A 19,240-nucleotide genomic window follows, 5' to 3' on the forward strand; every position below is an offset into this window, starting at 1 on the left:
AATCATTATGACAGAGTTAAAAAATGACCTTTTTTAATAAAAAGTTTCAAGTATTATTGAGATGGAATGTTGGTGATTGTATAGGTTTTGGCCAGATTGGGTAACAATACACGAACAAAGGAAAATTAAGACCCGTTTAAAAAAGATTTAAGAACTACAACACAATATTTCAGCAAATTTAAGACTTTTCAAGACCCCGAGGAAACCCTGTAATTACTTATGTGATTTAAGCTTCACATTTTATTTCTCTTTTCTATCTTCTTAACCAAATGAAAAAAGAAAACAAGACACTTGACAAATGAGTCTTCAACATTCTTTTTTAAATACAATATATCTTGGAGTTTTTCATGACTTTGTTAAGGCTAAAACAAATCAAAAACAAGCATAAAACACCAGGAAGACCCATGTCTTTAAGATCAGAGAGAGACATTGCATTGGCTTGTTGGCACAAAAAGCATACACCCCCAAATTTGATTTTAGTCCGCTCATTTTCCAATATCTACTGATGGCTTGAGTTGGTCGAACTTTAACTCAGAATTGGAAAGACTTCTTTTTTTTTCCATTCCATTTTTTGTGGGACCAAAAGCTTCAACCAAATACAGGCTGCTTCATAGACTGTCATCTGATTTATCATCTGGATTTTGTCATGTAATCTCTTATCAAAGACTGAAGTAAAAAAAACTATTGTGCAAACTGGTATCAGATCAAATGTATAAGTCTATAAAGCAGCCCAAGAGCAGGGAGATTTCAGATGGACCTATTAGATACACTTCATTATTATGAAGATGGGTTAAAAAAAAAATGAGAAAGATATGAGAAAAGTGCCTTCTTTGCTAAAAAGCGTGCAATACTGTTGTTTTTTCTATTTAAAGGCATGTCTGAGCTGAAATAATGTGTGACATACTGCAATCAGGAGAACTTGATGGCACAGTTTAAAACAGGGGTGCCCAAACTCGTCCTGGAGGGCCGGTGTCCTGCAGATTTTAGCTTCAAATTGCCTCAACACACCTGCAAGGATATTTCTAGAAAGTCTAGTAAAGCTGCGGTCACACTGGGCTTTTCCTCCCATAGACTTCCATTCATATGCACGCGAATGCGTCAGACCGGAAACGCAAGGTCGTGCGGCAAGTTTCGCAATTCGCTGCGTTTGATAGTTCAAGCTTGGTAAACTATGACCTGCGAAATCGCATCACTTGACTGCGTGAACCCAATCGAGGATCAAAACATGACCTGTCTGGACAGAAATTAAAAATATTGACCAATCGCTCGCTTTTTTTAATGTTTAATCATCTTGTTTAATCCCGCCCCTTTTTGTAGCGCCGTACAACAGAGCTTCGTACGCACAAACTCCAGCATAAAAGCTTGATTAGCTAGCCCAGGTGTCGCTGATTGGGGTTGGAGCTAAACTTTGCCGAACACCAGCTCTCCAGGACAAAGTTTGGACACCCCTGGTCTAAAACACAGGACTCAAACTCTACTCTTGGAGGGCCGCAGCTCTGCCCAGCTTTGCTCCAACCCTAATCAAACACAGCTGATGTAACTAATCAAGCTGTTGAAGACTACAAGAAACTGTTAAGCAGGTGTGAGTTGAAGGTGGTTGAAGCTAAACTATGCAGAGTTGTGGCCCTCCAGGAATTGAGTTTGAGACCATTGGGGGTATGCAAACTTGGTCCTGGAGGGCCGGTGTCCTGGAGAGTTTAGCTCCAACCCTAATCACACACCTGAACCAGCTTATTAAGCTCTTACTAGATATACTAGAAACTTCCTGGCAAGTGTGTTGAAGCTAAACTCAGCAGGACCCCAGCCCTCCAGGAACGAGTTTGGAAACCCCTGGTCTAAAAGAAACCACTAGCCTAAATTCTGGAGTGTCATTTAAAGAAAACAAACAGAAGCACCAGAAAAAGAAAAGTACATTATGAGAGAGTCTGAGTAATGATGGCACACATTAAAAAATGACTGGGTTTAGGACTACACTCCATGTTTAGGATTTCAAACAGAGGGTGAAATCTATCCCCAAACTAATAGTTGTTTGCCCAACAAAGCAATTTGTAAGTGGAGAAGTCCAAAACAGCCTGTAGATTCAAGTCTCACCAACAACAAAAACTCTCACTTTAATAAGATTCCTTCAGTTCAGTCTGAATGAAGCAGGTTGTCTAGCCAGGTTTCATTGTCCAAATCATTGTCCTTCACTTTCAGTTGAAGTTGAACTTGAAATGGAAGTTGCCACCCTCAAATGGGTTGAAGCCGAAGGGCCATTCTCTGGGTCCTCCACCTCCCTGCTGATTCTCAGGGTCAAGAGGATCCTCACCCGAATCAAACTTCTGACGCATCTCTGCACACAGAAAAAGCCAGTCAGCTTCATTTATATGGCACTTCACACAATACAGACTGATTCATGGCTACGTCACACAACAAACAGAATCTGTTGTTGAATACAAGACAAGTTCAAACTCTGCCGGAAATAGGTGGCTCTAAGAAGACATGACCAAAAGAGCATGATCAATCAGCTTAAACTAGTTTGGTGTTTGTTCATTTCAGTATAAGAACTGAGTGAAGTTCGTAAATTCTAAAGATTTAGTTTAGCTTGAAGAACCTCTATATATGAACAGTATTCCAGATGAACAGAAGACAGTTCAGATTTTAGTCATGAGAACAAAAAAAAGAAGCTCTTTCTGCATCCAGCAAAAAACAAGCTGTGATGAAATATAATGTCTAAAGGCTGAGGCTTTCAGCAACAGACTCGCTAACAATTTAACATTATGATATGCGTGTACTAATGAAAAATGTATTTGTACACTTTATTTTTGGGGGGATTTCTTTTGAGACCACACCAAATTAACTATATTTTGTTGAGTATGCTTTTGTGGAAGAATTTTGTCTGGTTTGAGGGTGTGATGGATAAATATGGTTGTGCATTTCCACTGCAAGGTATGGCGTTGTTTAATATGGCTCAATTTGGGGGCTTTTCTACTGCGTATCTAAGGTAAAGATCCAAGCGAGCGATATGTGATATGTGAATTGGGTAAGCTAAATTGTCCATAGTGTATGTGTGTGAATGAGAGTGTATGGGTGTTTCCCAGTGATGGGTTGCAGCTGGAAGGCCATCCGCTGCGTAAAAAACATATGCTGGATAAGTTGGCGGTTCATTTCACTGTGGCGACCACTGATTAATAAAGGGACTAAGCCGAAAAGAAAATGAATGAATTGATGTACTTGCAGTGTATTTCTTTAAGAAAACACTGTTGTATAAAGTGATCATATAGGTTAAGATTAGGTTCAGGGGTAGGTTTAGGGAGATTTTACCTATTAATTATCCAGTTTATGTAATGCCTATGATAAGTACAAAGTATGTTCAAGCAAAACAGGAGTGTGAAATGGTAAAGTAAAAGGTGAAATAGTAAAATAGGCAAAATAGTCAAATAAAAGGTGAACATGACAATTAAAAACTCCAGTAGGTGGCAGCAAGTCATTCATTCAAACAATTTCAATTCAATCAAGCTGCTTCATTTAGAAAAAAAAAAACAAGTGATGCATGTCTTTTTGAATCGATGACTGAATCATTGGCTCACTCAATTTGTAAAAGATCTGAATAATTCAGCAACAAAAACACTGCAATGTTGCTCTGAGAGGTTAAAATGTTCACTTCAGCTATGTTTCAAATTCAGGAAAGTGGCGCTTTGCTTATGTGATATTACTGAACTCTAGAAAAAGAAAAGACCCATAGAGAGATACTGCTAATAAGTTTGCTTTCATAACTTGAATAATAGGCTCATGCTTAAAGCAATTAAACAGGCTTGCCCACAGTACATCCCAGTTTTAAACTCAAGACATGCTTTGTTTGGTTTTTGAAAAGTGACATGCTCTAGAATGATGGACAAGGCATCATTAAAACAATGGGCTAAACAACGGCAGAAAGTGTTTTTCGGCCACCAATAAACTTTTGGTAAAAGCTTGATGTGACTATTTTCAATTTCATACTGTGACAGCATCGATAATGTAAATTAACTTGAACATTAATTTGTTGAATAGATTTAAGCATTTATTTAGTTATTCAAGCGTAAAACAAGATGAAAGACAAGCTTCAGGAAAGTGCTGAAGCTCCACTGAACATACTGTGGTTTAAAAATTGTTTTTATTTTAAAGACATGGCACATGGTTTCAATTCAGCGCTTCTTGTCTGGTCTGAGACTCAATTATTATTGTATTTCAATTAGGCAGTGAAGATCCTTAATTTTAAAAGAAACCCCATCTTAAACGCAGCGATCTTATAATGTCATGACAGTTTGCCGGAAGCGATTTAGCTTTCCTTCAGCTTTCATTTAGCTTTCCTTTATCTCAAATTAAAAGTCTATGTGAATATAGTCCATTACAGTATTACCACACACATTGATTATAAGTCTCTTCTTTTGCTTGGCTGTCCCATGATGTTCTCTTACCTGGATCTGTGAGCACTTCCTTTGCTGATGCAATATCAATAAACTTTTTCTCTGCCTCTTTCTTGTCTGCTTCAGACTGGAAATTATCAGGATGCCACTGCTGAGCCAGCTTTCTATATGCTTTTATGATTTCCTGTTTGTTGGCACTCCTAAAAGGCAAAAAAAACAAAACAAAACAAAAAAACAAGTGAAACTACCATTTTGGCTGCACATATATGCTTATTAGTATCAACCAGCAAAAACCCTACATTCAAATCAGAAAATGCTGAATGGTCAGTCATTGCTGTACCTGCTGACCCCAAGGATCTTGTAATAGTCCCTCTTACGAGAGATTTTGAGAAGCTTATGTGCTCGATCGAGACCCTCACGAAGCTCCTGGTTCTCCTGGTCGAACTCACGAGCTTCCTGATAGTCTTCCACAGCTGAGAAGACAAACAGAGACCATGTGAGCTTTCATTCCAGTTAAATGACAATTTGGTATCTATATATTATAGATAGTAACTATATATATATATTATATAACCTTTCTCATATTCCTGCATTAGAATGTAGGCCTCGGCTCGGTCCCGGAGGATGTGGATATTTTGAGGCTCTCTCTGGTGAGCTTCTGAACAGATGTCTACAGCCTCCTCAGCACTCTTCATCTGGAGACAGAGAGAAACAGTCCAGTGAGGTTATAGACCATTTCAATGTGGTCGTGTCATTGGCCCATCTACATTTCCTGCTTGTTATCAAACTGTTTCATAGCTGTAACAAGAGGCAATTCAATCATAACCCTAATATTAAAACAGCGATCATGAAACTATTTATCAAAGCGGCTCTTTTTTGGATTCTCAGAAGATTTAGACATTTAAAACAGGAAATTCGTTGGGACCATTCTTTTTGTTTACATCCCTCAAATAGTCTATAGACACATATAAAAACAAGACTTGAACATGTTTTCAAGTTGATGCATTATTAATGATGGGAAATGGCACATGTTGGGTACTTGTAACCATATAAACCAGTCTTTTGTTGCAGGGGAGTATTTTTGAAAATAGCCAAAACACATCTTATAGGTCAAAATGTTTTTTTTTCCTGTTGTGCCAAAAATATCTAGAATATTAAACGTTGTGTCTGGTGAATATATTTTGGAAACTTCCTACTGCAAATATATCAAAACAAATTCTAGCTTAGTAATGTGCATTGCTAAGCACTTCATTTGTTCAATTTCAAAATTTATTTAAGTATTTAGGTTTTTTTAAACCCCTCAGACTGATGATTTTTAAATAGTTGTATTTTGGCCAAATATTAACCTAACAAACCATACATCAATAGAAAGGTTATTTATTTAGCTTTCATTTGATGTAAAATTGATGCTAATGACTGGTTTTGTAGTCATAGGTCTCAAATAGTGTTTACCTGAACAGCTAGATTAGACACTAGAGGGAATTTATCCCATTGCAAAGCTGTAAATTAACAGCACAATAATTAAATGGCATTTAGTGACTGCACATACTTTGACTAAACAGAAACACGTCCTCTCCTTTGCTTTATTAGTGTAGAATGCTACGTTCGGCTCTGTTCGCATCACAGACTCGTACTTCTCAATGGCTTCCTGAAACCTGTCGGTCAAGAGCAAAAATAAAGAGTAGTTAAAAATCATTTAGAAAGTATCTAAATGACGATGATGACTGAAAAACCAGGAATGATAAAAAAGTATGACACAAGCAAGTAAGATTTTTCTAAAAACAATTTGCACTTCTATTTAGCAAGGATTCAGTTTACTGATGCAAACTAAGTGTCACCAAAAATGTTTACAATTTAAATAAAAATTTCCATTACATTAAGAAATTAATTAAACACAAATATGTTCCAAACTGATACTAATAGGATTTAAAGTTCATTCAAATTTTGTTTTTAGAAAATATAGGAAAATTCAGATTCACCATCACAGGAAAAAGTATAAAAGACTGAAGTCTGAAGACTGAAGACAAAATTCACACACAAAAACCATTGTTATTTACTCTCCCTTCATTTGTGTTTATTGAAATATCAGCTGCTCTGGCTATGTCCTGGCAAAAAAAACTGATTAAGTTTACAACATTTTATAAATATTACTTTTCTATAATCCTAAAAATATTTTACAATAAAAGTCATCAACATAAAAAAAACATGAGATAAAATACAGAAACAATATTATATAAGATAAAAAAGGTTTTTAAGATTTACTTTTGATAAAAAATTGTACAAGTCAGGAAGGATTCACATTTAAAAATATTTCATTTCAAGTCTTTCCAGATAAAAATGGTTGTCTCATAACATTAAAAATAGGGTATTTCACAAGTATAGGTTTGACAGTTTGGTTTTTAATGCAGTATTGACATTTTGGAGTTCTTCTCCTTTAAGTAAATGTTCATGTGTGAGTCTCGTGTGTCCGTGTGGACATTTCTGTAAAACAATAGTTTAATTTTCAACATATTTCTGCCTGGATTTCAAAAAGTTTATTTATTTACGGAGCACTAATGCTATTCTGCTTGGCATTTGTTAAAAATATAGCATTTTATTAGTGGTTTTAAATCTGCAGATGGGTTTTTGCACTCCGTTAACTTTTCTGTTAGGGCTGTTTTGTCAGCTTTGTCGATTTCCAAATAGTCCAACATGTATTCTTTCTTCTGATGAACATAAAAGTAGACATTTGAAAGAATGTTGGAAAGTAGTAACCATTGATTTCCACAGTGTTTGTCTTTCCTACTACGGAAGTCAATGGTTTCAAGCATTTTTCAAAATATCTTCTTTTGTGTTCAACAGACAAGAAATTCATACACATGATTAAAAATCATATATTAAGTACAGCTCTTCCAACCTTACAAACTATAATATGTATTCATAATTATAATGATTATTTTATTTGATTAAAATATTATAACACATTTGAAATAAAGCTCATAATTAAAATCTTAAAATTAAATCTGATAAAAAAAGGATGAGAAGTTTCCAGCACCTCTGCTCTGATATGAGCTCTTCTGCAGAGTCCAGCTGCTTGCTGAGCTTCTTGACCTGTTTGTAGAGGGCGAAACACTCCTTATCATCCTGATCCAGCTTCAGACACTCACGCACCTGACTGAAAAACAAAACAAAAAGAGGAAAGAAAACTAAACACCAGCAAAAAAACAACAACACAGGACTAACTTTAATATAGTAGTACTGTGCACATCATCAGTGAGTGAGATTGTATTTCCTAACATGTATAACTCTAGAATTGTTCTTTTAAACAGCTTATAGAAGACACTTGAATACTGTTAGTGTAAATTAATTAGCAAAATTGCTGCAGTCTTTCATCATTCTACAACATCTGGCTTGCTGGACATACTTAAGTGAGTCATGATGCTCGCCTAAACTGTAATGCAGTTGACTGAGTTTGAGGAAAGCTGCTCGGTTGTCCGCACGGAGACGGGATGCTGGAGTCAGGTCCATAATGGCCTTCCGTGGCTCCCCGAGCTGGATGTAACATTCGGCTCTTAGCTCTCGAGACTCTGGATCCCATGGAGAGAGCTGGAGAAGAAAGACAAGACAACCACAAATTAAATTAAAAAAGACTTCCTAAATGTGAACTGTGAATATTAGCAATAGGGTTTATGACAAAAAAACTCATGTCACAACACAACGATATAGTAACTTTTCTTTACATTAATCTATTAATAGTTTGTTTTTATATAGGATACACTTAAAGGACTATTTGATTTTTACATTTGAATGTATATAATCCCAAATTCAAATGTGATTATTTTCTCACTTTATCTTATTGATCAGAAATAGAAGTTTTAGTTTACTGAGATTTTTCGCTTGTCTCATGCCACATTGTAGATAGAATCACTCATATAAACTGTTTTATAGGTTCAGTTGTGTTACTTGTGTCGCATCAGGTTCCTTGATGTGTCCGTTTTCTATTTTATTTGCAGGGCAATCCAGTCTAGCAACTCAAATAATGAGAAGTATGATCAACATAAACTGATTAATAAGTGCTAAAGGTTAACAATTCATTTGAAAAAAATATAAATAACAAACAAACACAAACTCCAAAAAAGTACTTGCACAAACCCTTTGAACAATATTTATTAGCCCTCCTGTGAAATTTAATTTTTAAATATTTCTCAAGTGCCATTTAATGGAGACATTTCTAAACATATCAGTTTTAATAAACTAATTTCTTTCTTTATGACGCCATTATGATGGTGCATACTATTTTACAAGATATTTTGTAAGATACTAGTATCAGGGCTCATAAACATTTTTACTACTAAAATTCCATGACTTTTCCAAGGCTTTTCCAGAACTTTCAAGTACATTTTCATGCTGTAATGTTTCATGTAATGTCTACATAAACATGGTAAATATTAAGAAAAACAATGACAATGTTCAAATTTATTACAGCATATCATAGAACAAGCAACAATCTATTTTGTAAAAATTAGCATTTATATCTATGTAAAGTTGATTTTGATAATGCTTACACAGCACTAACAATGTGAAAGCAAGTTTTTGGCCAAGGAAAGAAAAGAAGTAAAGGCAACTAACCTATATTCAAGTTAGGACTGCACAATATATCGTTTCAGCATCGATATCGCAATGTGTGCATCCGCAAGGATATGCAAGCATATAGTTACATCGCAGGATTTGCAATGTCGGGATTATATCTTAATATAGAGTTTAATCATAATGGAGTAAAAGTTTATAATCTGCATGCATTTTTAAAGAGATAGTTCACCCAAAAATGACTTAAAATTGTTATTACACCCTTCACTTGTTTCAAACATTTATAAGGTTTCTTTTTTTTTTTTTTTAAACACAAAACTAATATAATTTAATAACCCCGGTAGTATTAAAACAAGTGAAGTGTGAGTTAGTAGTAAAAAGTAAAAGTAAACAGTGAGTACATTTTAATCTTTGAGTAATCTGTCCCTTTAAGGCCTGTGACTGTGAACATTTCAATATTTTAAATTTTAAAACATACGGCCACAAGAAGTTTTTTTAAGATTAAATAATATACAATGAAGACTATGCAGTGTTGATTATTCAATATCTGTACCTGAATAGTGAATACCTGAAAGCTATAATTCACTTTTATCTTTACTATATTTTATTTATCCATGTTTGTAATTTATTTGTTACATATTATTCGAGATTCACTCCCCTACAAAATCCCTCAAATGAATCCAAATAAACCTGTCAAATCATCTGGTAAAATTGTATTCACATCGCAATACAGATCACTGAAATACAAAATACCGTAATGTCAATTTTTTCAGTATTGCGCTGCCATAATTTTAAGTATACAGACATTTGTTAAACTAATTTCCATGACTTTTTCAAGACTGTGTGGGGTTTTCTGTTTTCCCAAAACTTTTCCAGGCCTGGAAAATGCCATGTCAAAAGTCTATGACTTTTTCGGGTTTTCCATGACTGTATAAACCCTGTGATTTACAGCTTAAATTGCAATTTAAAGCCTTATTAAGATTAATTAGGGTAACTAGACAAGTTAGGGTAATTAGGCATGTGATTGGATGCTCTACATGTTACTACGTGGATTTAGAATGTCTTCACAATGTTATTATTTGGATCTTTTTGGTCACTTTTATGGCAATTTCTGTAATGTAGACAACTGTCTGTGTTTTTGAAAATGCATTTCTCCTTTTTGTGACTTTTCTCCTGCAATATTTGTAGTCCTATTGCTATATATTATGATGTCAGACTAACTCACCTCTATGACATGCTCCAGCACCTGGACAGCAATCCTGCAGTCTCCACGTCGATGAGCTTCATGCGCCTCTTCCTGGAGAGACTCCAGCTTATCAGCCTTCAGGAGCTGATCATGTGCCTCCTCATGATCTGGGGAATGATTCAGCTGCACAATAGAGAGGTTAACAGATGAGGCAGGAATCAGAGGATAGCTCCGAGTACATCAACAACCTGATCTGGTTTAAGGATGAAGGTGGAAGCTGCACCTACTGTAATAAGCTCATAACATCCAACAGAAAATTTTTAATGCATGCTATAAATATGTTTTAAAACAAGTGTGGATTTCTTTCTTCTGTTGAAAACAAGCAAAAGGTAACCAGTGACCACTGACTTCCACAGCATTTGTTTTTCTACTATGGATGTCAATGATTATCAGTTTCTCAACACTCTTTAAAATATCTTCTTTTGTGTTTCTTTTGAAACTCGTAAATCTTCAGAACCAACTAAGAGTCCATACATTATCATTTCTTTTTCAATAATATATTAAAGAAAGCTATTTTAAAGAATGCTGATTGCTGGCACAGATCAACGTCCATACTATCAAAAAAATAAAATAAAATAAAGAAGACAAACTCGTAAAGGCTTAAAACCACATGCAGGAGAGTAAATGATGAATTTTCCTTTCTGTGTGAACTATCCTTTAGGAAAAAAGAGAATGGTTTTACTCACAACTGCTTGGAAGTCCTCTCTGGCCTCTTGAGTACTTCCTTGTTTCAGAAGAATATTACCCCTCTGCAGTCTGGCCTGAAAACATATGCATACTATAAATGTGTATATACTGTTTGCCACATAGAACTCAATTTTGTATTACAACAACAAAAATGAACTCACAGCAAGAAAGTCTGGCTTGAGCTGTATGGCTTGGGTCAGATCCGGCAGGGCTGACTTGGATTTGCCCATGGCCAGGAAAACGGTAGCCCGTTTGTAGTAGGTCAAATAGTTCTTAGAGTCGCCCTCTGTTTAAGACACATTAGACATCTAATTTTCACTTTGAATTATGCATATTAAATATGTCTAAACAAAAATGCATCTAAAACAGATCTGGAAAAAAAAAGGAAATGGAAAAATAAATGTACTTTTAGAAATTTTGGAGAATTTTTTTTTGTCTTATGCTCAATTCGTACACATTTGTACTATTTGGTTTATGTTGGAAAAATTAAACGCATGATTTAGCAAATTAACAATTATCAATTATTATTCTTGGGAGTTCTTTTTACATAATAACAGATTCTTAAGAATTTCTCAAAAAAGAATTTTTTTTTTTTTACTTTTCATTACATTTTGTTTATAATGCTTGTCTGTTGTCAATTTGTAATTTTATAAAAAATGTCACATTATACGAGTCAAACTTCAGATTTTTCGTTTATGACAAAAATCATTAGCATATTAAGTAAAGATCCTATTCCATGAAGACATCTGGTAAATTTCCAACCATAAATACATCAAAACTTAAATTTTGATTAGTAACATGCATTGCTAAGATCTTAATTCAGACAACTTTAAAGGTAGTTTTCTCAAGGAATTTTTTTAACCCGCAGAATTCAGACTTTTTAATAGTTGTATGTCCATTAGGGATGCAACAATTAACCGATTTCAAAATTAATCGCGATTTAATTCGTCACTGTTAATTAATCATAAAGGCTTCTCAGCACCGCCAACTGTGCTCTAGTTCCCAGTTCATCCAACGTGGCTAATACGCACACACACACTGGACTATAACTATGAATGAGACACCAGGGGTCCGTTCTTCGTACGTGGATTACCCAATTAGCTGGATTTAGTTATTGACGATTTGACATGATCCAGGATCGTTTTGTTCTTCAAAACTGATCCGAGAGTTGATGACAGCAGGGCTGACTTGGATTTGCCCATGGCCAGGAAAATGGTAGCCCGTTTGTAGTATGTCAGATAGTTCTTAGAGTCGCCCTCTGTTTAAGACGCATTAGACATCTAATTTTCACTTTGAATTATGCATATTAAATATATCTAAACAAAAATGCATCTAAAACAGATCTGGAAAAAAAAGTAAATGGAAAAATAAATTTACTTTTAGAAATTTTGGAGAATTTTTTTTTTTGTCTTATGCTCAATTCGTACACATTTATTATTCAATAAAGTAAAAATAGCAAATCACTAAACAATAACTAAACAAAAATATTCCGACTTAGACATTGTTTTTTTATTTTATTTTACATTTTAGTTTTGTTTTCTTTTTAATTTCCAATGCAGTTTATTTTTGTGAATGCTAAGCTGAATTTTAAGCATTATAACTGCAGTCTTCAGTGTCACATGATGATCCCTCAGATATTAATGCTTATTAAAAGTGTTTCAGGATTCTTTGATGAACAGAAATTTCAAAAACATTCATTTACTTAAAAAGGAAATGGTTTCCAATAGTCTTCATGGTTTTAAATATCAATGCAAAGCTATAATATAGAATAAAATATTCAAAATAAATGAATGCATTTTAATCTTGTGAATGCAAAGTTGAATTTTATACATTATAACGGCAGTCGTCAGTGTCACATGATGATCCTTCAGGAATTATTACTGATGTAAAGGTGATTAAGACATAATGAATTATTGCTCATCAAAATTGTTTCAGGATTATTTGATGAATAGAAAATTCCAAAACATTATTTTATTAAAAATAGAAATGGTTTCTAAAAGTTTGAATGTTTTCAAAATAATCAATTTAATGCTATAATAAAGCTTAAAATATTAATTTGTTTTTTGTATCTTACTGACCCCAGTCAGTAGTAGTGTTAAAGTGTAGTTTTCATCCATGATTGTGTGCTTGTATGTGTCTTACCCACAGCTGAATGATAGTGAGACAGGGCCTCGGCCAGCTGTCCGGCTGCCAGCAGCTTACGGCCCATTTCCAGATGATGCTCGATCTCAACAGGTGTGGCTCCTAACACACCTGTAAACCAGAGAGGTAGGCAGCTGACTCACAACATCTGCACTCAGATTATTTTACAATGATTTGAATTAATAATAATTTTTTTTTAATTATTCTATGGCAGCTTTGAAAACCCTCTGTGCCTGAAATGAATACATTACTGAGCCTTAAACTGACAAACAGTACTTAAAATGAGCATTCTTTTTGTAATGTTGTGACAACATTTCTTAAAGGTAAGATAATATTACACTCTAATGGGTTTCGGTTTCTGTTAACAAAGACAACACAAAGTGAAAGCATGCAAACAGCGCCCTGTCCAAGAGCATGGTTATTTCTGGAAAACAAAACCCAACTACAAAAGCGTCAGTCCATCTGTACTTGTTCACAAAAGCTTTCAGCTTTAACATTAACCAGCTAAGATCTTTAAAAGCTTTCATTATATTAAGGAGTCAATATCAAAACAAAAGGCCACCATATATGACCCCAGACCACAATAAAAGTCTTAAGTTGCTCATTTGTATTTGTAGGAGTTGCTTTGAGTTTCCAGTGGCACTAAAAGTAAAGGAAGTCCATTTTAAAACTCTAAATAGAATCTATACTTCGAAAGAATTTTTGAGATGTCGATTTGGTTTTGCTGAAAACTATTTTTTCTTTTGTGATGATCAAACTGAAACTACATAGCATCTTTTTCGATTAATGTATATTTGCATTGTTGGTTGTTTGTCTGTGTTTGAAGACGTACATGCTTTAACAAAAGAAAATGTACTATTTGGTTTATGTCGGAAAATTGAACGCATGATTTAGCAAATTAACAATTATTATTCTTGGGAGTTCTATTTACATAATAACAGATTCTTAAGAATTTCTCAAAAAAGAAATTGTTTTTTTTTATCTTTTCATTACATTTTGTTTATAATGCTTGTCTGTTGTCAATTTGTAATTTTGTAAAAAATGTCACATTATACGAGTCAAACTTCTGATTTTTCGTTTATGACAAAAATCATTAGCATATTAAGTAAAGATCCTGTTCCATGAAGACATCTGGTAAATTTCCAACCACAAATACATCAAAACTTAAATTTTGATTAGTAACATGCATTGCTAAGATCTTAATTCAGACAACTTTAAAGGTAGTTTTCTCAAGGATTTTTTTTTAACCCGCAAAAAGACTTTTTAATAGTTGTATGTCCATTAGGGATGCAACAATTAACCGATTTCACAATTAACCGCGATTTAATTCGTCACTGTTAATTAATCATAAAGGCTTCTCAGCACCGCCAACTGTGCTCTAGTTCCCAGTTCATCCAACGTGGCTAATACGCACACACACACTGGACTATAACTATGAATGAGACACCAGGGGTCCGTTCTCTGTAAGTGGATTACTCAATTAGCTGGATTTGGTTATTGACGATTTGACATGATCCAGGATCATTTCGTTCTTCAAAACTGATCCGAGAGTTGTTGTCATAGCAACAGTTCTGGTAACTCAAGCCTGGTCGGGAGCAAGTTTAATTCATATAAACAGGATTAGATCGGGTCGGTTCAGGCAAAGATAATACAGAAAGTATGTACTAAATGCTGATATTTTATTACAGTAGTAGTTATATACACTTGAGAAAATAGTAAATATTTTTAACTATTTATATAAAGTTATTGTTATTAGTTATTAATAAAATAAATATTTTTTTATTTATGCAATCTGCACCCCCAAAATGAAAGTACAAAGACTGCCACCTGGTGGTGCTAAGAGAAAACTTATTGATATGAACTTTTTAGATCGTTTTAGTGCAATTTGTGTATGATAATGCACAATATGTGACTTTTTAAAAGCAATAATACATTTATGCAGTCATAAACGTGTTTTGACAGTTAATATGACGGTGATTTGATGCTCCACAAAAGTTGCAGACGCCTTTACCAATATCAAAATGCTTTTGTAAACATCCAGTTATTCTTTACACCGATTAAGAAAATGGCTAAAATAATACTAATATAATAAGGAAAATCCGCTCTAACTGTAAAACTAAATAAATTGGTCTTGACACATGAAAGAGCCAAGCATGCAGACCACAACAAGGTGTAAGGTTATTGTGTATCATATTTACTAAACTGTTTACTGCTAATTTGATTTAATTTTGCTCACATGGGGAAATGAATATTAATCAGATGATGTCATTAGGTTGCTGTGCCTTTAGCCAATCGTTTCATTGCTGATCATGATTTCGGGGATCGATAGATCTGTCCTTCACAACACACGCAGCAATCTCAGATCAGTTCATCCAGACATTTTAATCTGATGCGCAAACTTGTTTGAAGAAACAAATCAACCAGAGATCAGTTATCAAGATTAAAAGATCCAGGATCGGCCAAATCATCTTAGATCATTTAAACGAGGTACGAAGAACGGACCCCAGCAGCAGCAGCCAGTTTACATATCGTATGTTTTTTATGTGCAAGTTTGTTATTTCCAATGGAGGTGCTCGGCGTACCCAGTTGAAAACATCTCATGCTGTAGCGGTGAGAGTTGTGTGTGCCTTGTAAACATAACATGTGTCAGACAAATGATTATGCAAGTATGAAGACAGATGATAACAACAGTTCATTTAAATACTTAGCTAATATGTAGCTTAGATTTACATTAGACAAATACTATTTTATTTATTCTTATTTATTTTCCATGTAAAATTATTGTTTTTGTTTCAAATCAAAAACTTTTTTCACTTATTTTTGAAGTCCAAAGAGAGAGATAAACTATTGTTTATTATTATTATTATTATTTTGTGCAATATTCATTGGTTATTGAGCAGCAATAAATAACACTTAAAAAATAAGGAGTTTTCACATCATTAATTTCAAAACACTTCTAGTTGAGAAACTGAATGCATAATAATCATGATAACCATGATTATTCCTCAGTCTATAATCGTACAACCAAAATCTATAATGGTTGCATCCCTAATCTCCACTAAATATTGGCCTTGTTATGCTAACAAACATTAGAAAGCTTATTTATTCAGCATTTAGATGATGTGTAAGTCTCCATTTCAAAACGTCTTGCTGTCCAAGCAAAAAATCTGTTACATCCTCTCATTGTGTACCATGGTATGGCAGCATGTTGCAAAAAAAGATGAAAGTTGGTTTTATATTCGCACATTCAGACTTTCCCCTTAATAATATAATTTCATAAAAGTATTATTTACAAACTCTAAATAGCAAAATCATATGAGCAGCCAATGACTATCAAAGTATAACATTGGTCACAGTCAGAAAAAAAAAACTGTTAATGTTGTTTTCAAGCCACACTTGCATGCTAATTTTGATCGAATATTCTAGGTAACATGGTAAACAATATAAAGACTTCTAAATGAACGAATGTGCAAATATAAAACCAACTTTACCTCTATCAAAAAGTACAAGTCCAGACAATATTGCAGCAGTTAGTAGTACTTTGGTTGAGTAAAATCAGATTCTGAAAGCAGAATGCTTGTGCTTCACATCTGAGCTGTCAGCTGCTGACTGAGCTGTCAACACATACACGAGCTCTTTGACGCCCAAGACTCTGTTCAAATATTTTAGAAAACAGATTTAATGATTGTGTTTTGAATGATCTGTTTCCAATGTTTTAAATGCACATTTACAATTATTTTACACTAAGAAGACTTTCCTAACTTAGCACTTCCTGATGAGCACTTGTGAAGGTACAATGGTAAAGTGACAGTCTCACATAAAAATCTGTTTTTGTTCTAATACACATTTCAGGATCACCAAATACATGCAAGTTACTGTGGTATTTAAAGAGGTATGTCAAAGAATACCACAGTATGACTAATTTACAGGTAACGTTATTGTTATCGCGCGTCTTACACAACGAAGTATTGGTCACCTGTCAAAACACGGATATAAATGTTTTAGCATTATACATTATCGTTAATAACGTGTCAAATAATCAGTGTGAAATCTCACCATCCAACTGTAGGTCCAGCACCACACAGAGCAGAGACAGAGAGGACAGGACACTGTTTAAACCTCTCCGCCGTCCCGACTCCATGATGACAGTCATCACACCCCCGAAAACACAACCGTCCACTGTGATTCACAACGCGCAGCAGGACAGAGCGAGTACTTATATTCTCATCTTCATAACAGCGGCATACTTGGCATGGAGATGTTTCTGTTGTTCGGGTTATAAATATGTCCGAGTAGAATAAAGGAATGCGAAACTTTAGTTCCGTGTAGGCCTATCTCAGTCTCGATAATCAAAAGCTCTCCCGGTGCTGAGGAAAACGTGTGCTTGGGTTTGCAGTGAATTGTTTTTATTATTTCCGTGTGACAGTGACTGTGCACAACAGGTGCTTGCCACGTACTTTTGGAAAGTCTCCTCTTGTTGGACCTCCTGGGCGTACAATTCAAATTGCCCTACATTTGAGCGCAGTGACTGGCTGCTCACATCCGTGTTTGACGACAAACGTGGGCGCGTCCCATTGGCCGAATTATTTTAGCGCACTGGACGGACACGCCCACGTCCTGCAATGTACAGAGAGCTGATACATGACCCCGTCCTGCACTTCAGAGGAAAAGTCTATTCCTGATTGCAAATGGTACTGATAGTAAAGGAACCCGAGTTACAATGGTAAATATTCTATTCTATTCTAAAACGACATATAAATTAATATTAATCAATATAATACAAATTAGAAAAAAACATAGAACCCTTATGATGGCAACAATTTCTACATGCACAAAATGTCATATACACGTAAGACATATAATAATAAATGATAATAAATAATAAATTTATTTGGGTCTCTTTCAAATGTGAACATTGCAATATCATCTGTAAAGTGAAAAAAACACTCTCAAATAACATTTTGTTCTTATATTTAAGTCATTATATGTATTATATTATATTATACATACACACACACACACACACACACAAATATATATATATATATGTATGTATGTATGTGTGTGTGTGTGTGTGTGTGTGTGTGTGTGTGTGTGTGTGTGTGTGTGTGTTTGTGTGTGTGTGTAAATATGATATAATATAATATAATATAATATAATATAATATAATATAATATAATATAATATAATATTATATAATATAATATAATATGATATAATATAATATGATATAACATAACATAACATAACATAATATAATATAATATAGTATAATATGATATAATAGAATATGATATAATATAATATGATATAATAGAATATGATATAATATAATATGATATAATGGCAACACAGAGGCCCAGTGGTTAGCACTGTCACCTCACAGCAAGAAAGTTGCTTGTTCAAAAAGAATAGAATAGAAAAGAAATAGAAAAGAAATGAATAAAATAGAGTAAAATAAAAATAGAATAGAATAGAAAATAACATATTAGAAATGAAATAGAATATAATAGAAAAGAATAGAAAAGAAAGAATAGAATAGAATAGAATAGAATAGAATAGAATAGAATAGAATAGAATAAAATAGAATAGAAAAAAACAATAGAATAAAAAGAATGGAATAGAATAGAACAAAAAAAGAATAAAATATATAATCGAGAAGAAAATAATAGAAAAAAGAAAAGAATAGAAAGAAATAAAAATAGAATAGAATAGAAAAGAATTTAATTGAATAGAAAATTAAATAAAAGAATAGAATAGAATAGAATAGAACAAAAAAGAATAGAATCGAAAAGAAAAGAATAGAATCGAAAAAAATAGAATAGAATAGAATAAAAAGAACAGAATAAAACAAGAATAGAATAGAGTAGAATAGAAAATAATAGAATAGAATAGAATAGAATAGAATAGAATAGAATAGAATAGAATAGAAAAAAACAAAATCGGATAAAAAGAAAAAGAACAGAATAGGATAGAAAATAATTAAAAGAAATAGAATGAAAAAAGAATAGAATCGAAAACAATAGAATAAAAAGGAATAGAATAAAAAAAGAATAGAATAGAATAAAATAGAATAAAAAAGAATAGAATAGAATTAAAAAGAAACAAATAGAATAGAATAGAATAAATAGAATAGAATAGAATAAAAAAAATGGAATAAAAAAGAACAGAATCGATTAGAAAGAAAAGAAAAGAATAGAAAAAAGAATAGAAT

At 33.6% G+C, this 19,240-nt stretch overlaps 1 protein-coding gene across 1 annotated transcript; it reads right to left on the reverse strand.

Annotated features, from left to right (window-relative positions):
* Window positions 1-288: 288 nt before the first annotated feature.
* On the reverse strand, window positions 289-17,471 carry dnajc3b (DnaJ (Hsp40) homolog, subfamily C, member 3b). Its single transcript, NM_131630.3, has 12 exons — window positions 17,083-17,471; window positions 13,027-13,137; window positions 11,046-11,170; window positions 10,884-10,958; window positions 10,177-10,320; window positions 7,789-7,970; window positions 7,420-7,539; window positions 5,935-6,040; window positions 4,960-5,080; window positions 4,726-4,858; window positions 4,437-4,585; window positions 289-2,332 (listed from the first exon to the last, which is right to left on the reverse strand). Exons 1-12 carry the CDS (start codon window positions 17,177-17,179, stop codon window positions 2,193-2,195), a joined length of 1,503 nt encoding a protein of 500 aa, NP_571705.3. The 5' UTR covers window positions 17,180-17,471; the 3' UTR covers window positions 289-2,192.
* Between the last annotated feature and the right edge of the window lie 1,769 nt (window positions 17,472-19,240).

Source organism: Danio rerio, chromosome 7 (genome assembly GCF_052040795.2).
Source record: "Danio rerio strain M-AB ecotype USA chromosome 7, GRCz13ab, whole genome shotgun sequence".
Classification (NCBI taxonomy): Eukaryota; Metazoa; Chordata; class Actinopteri; order Cypriniformes; family Danionidae; genus Danio; species Danio rerio.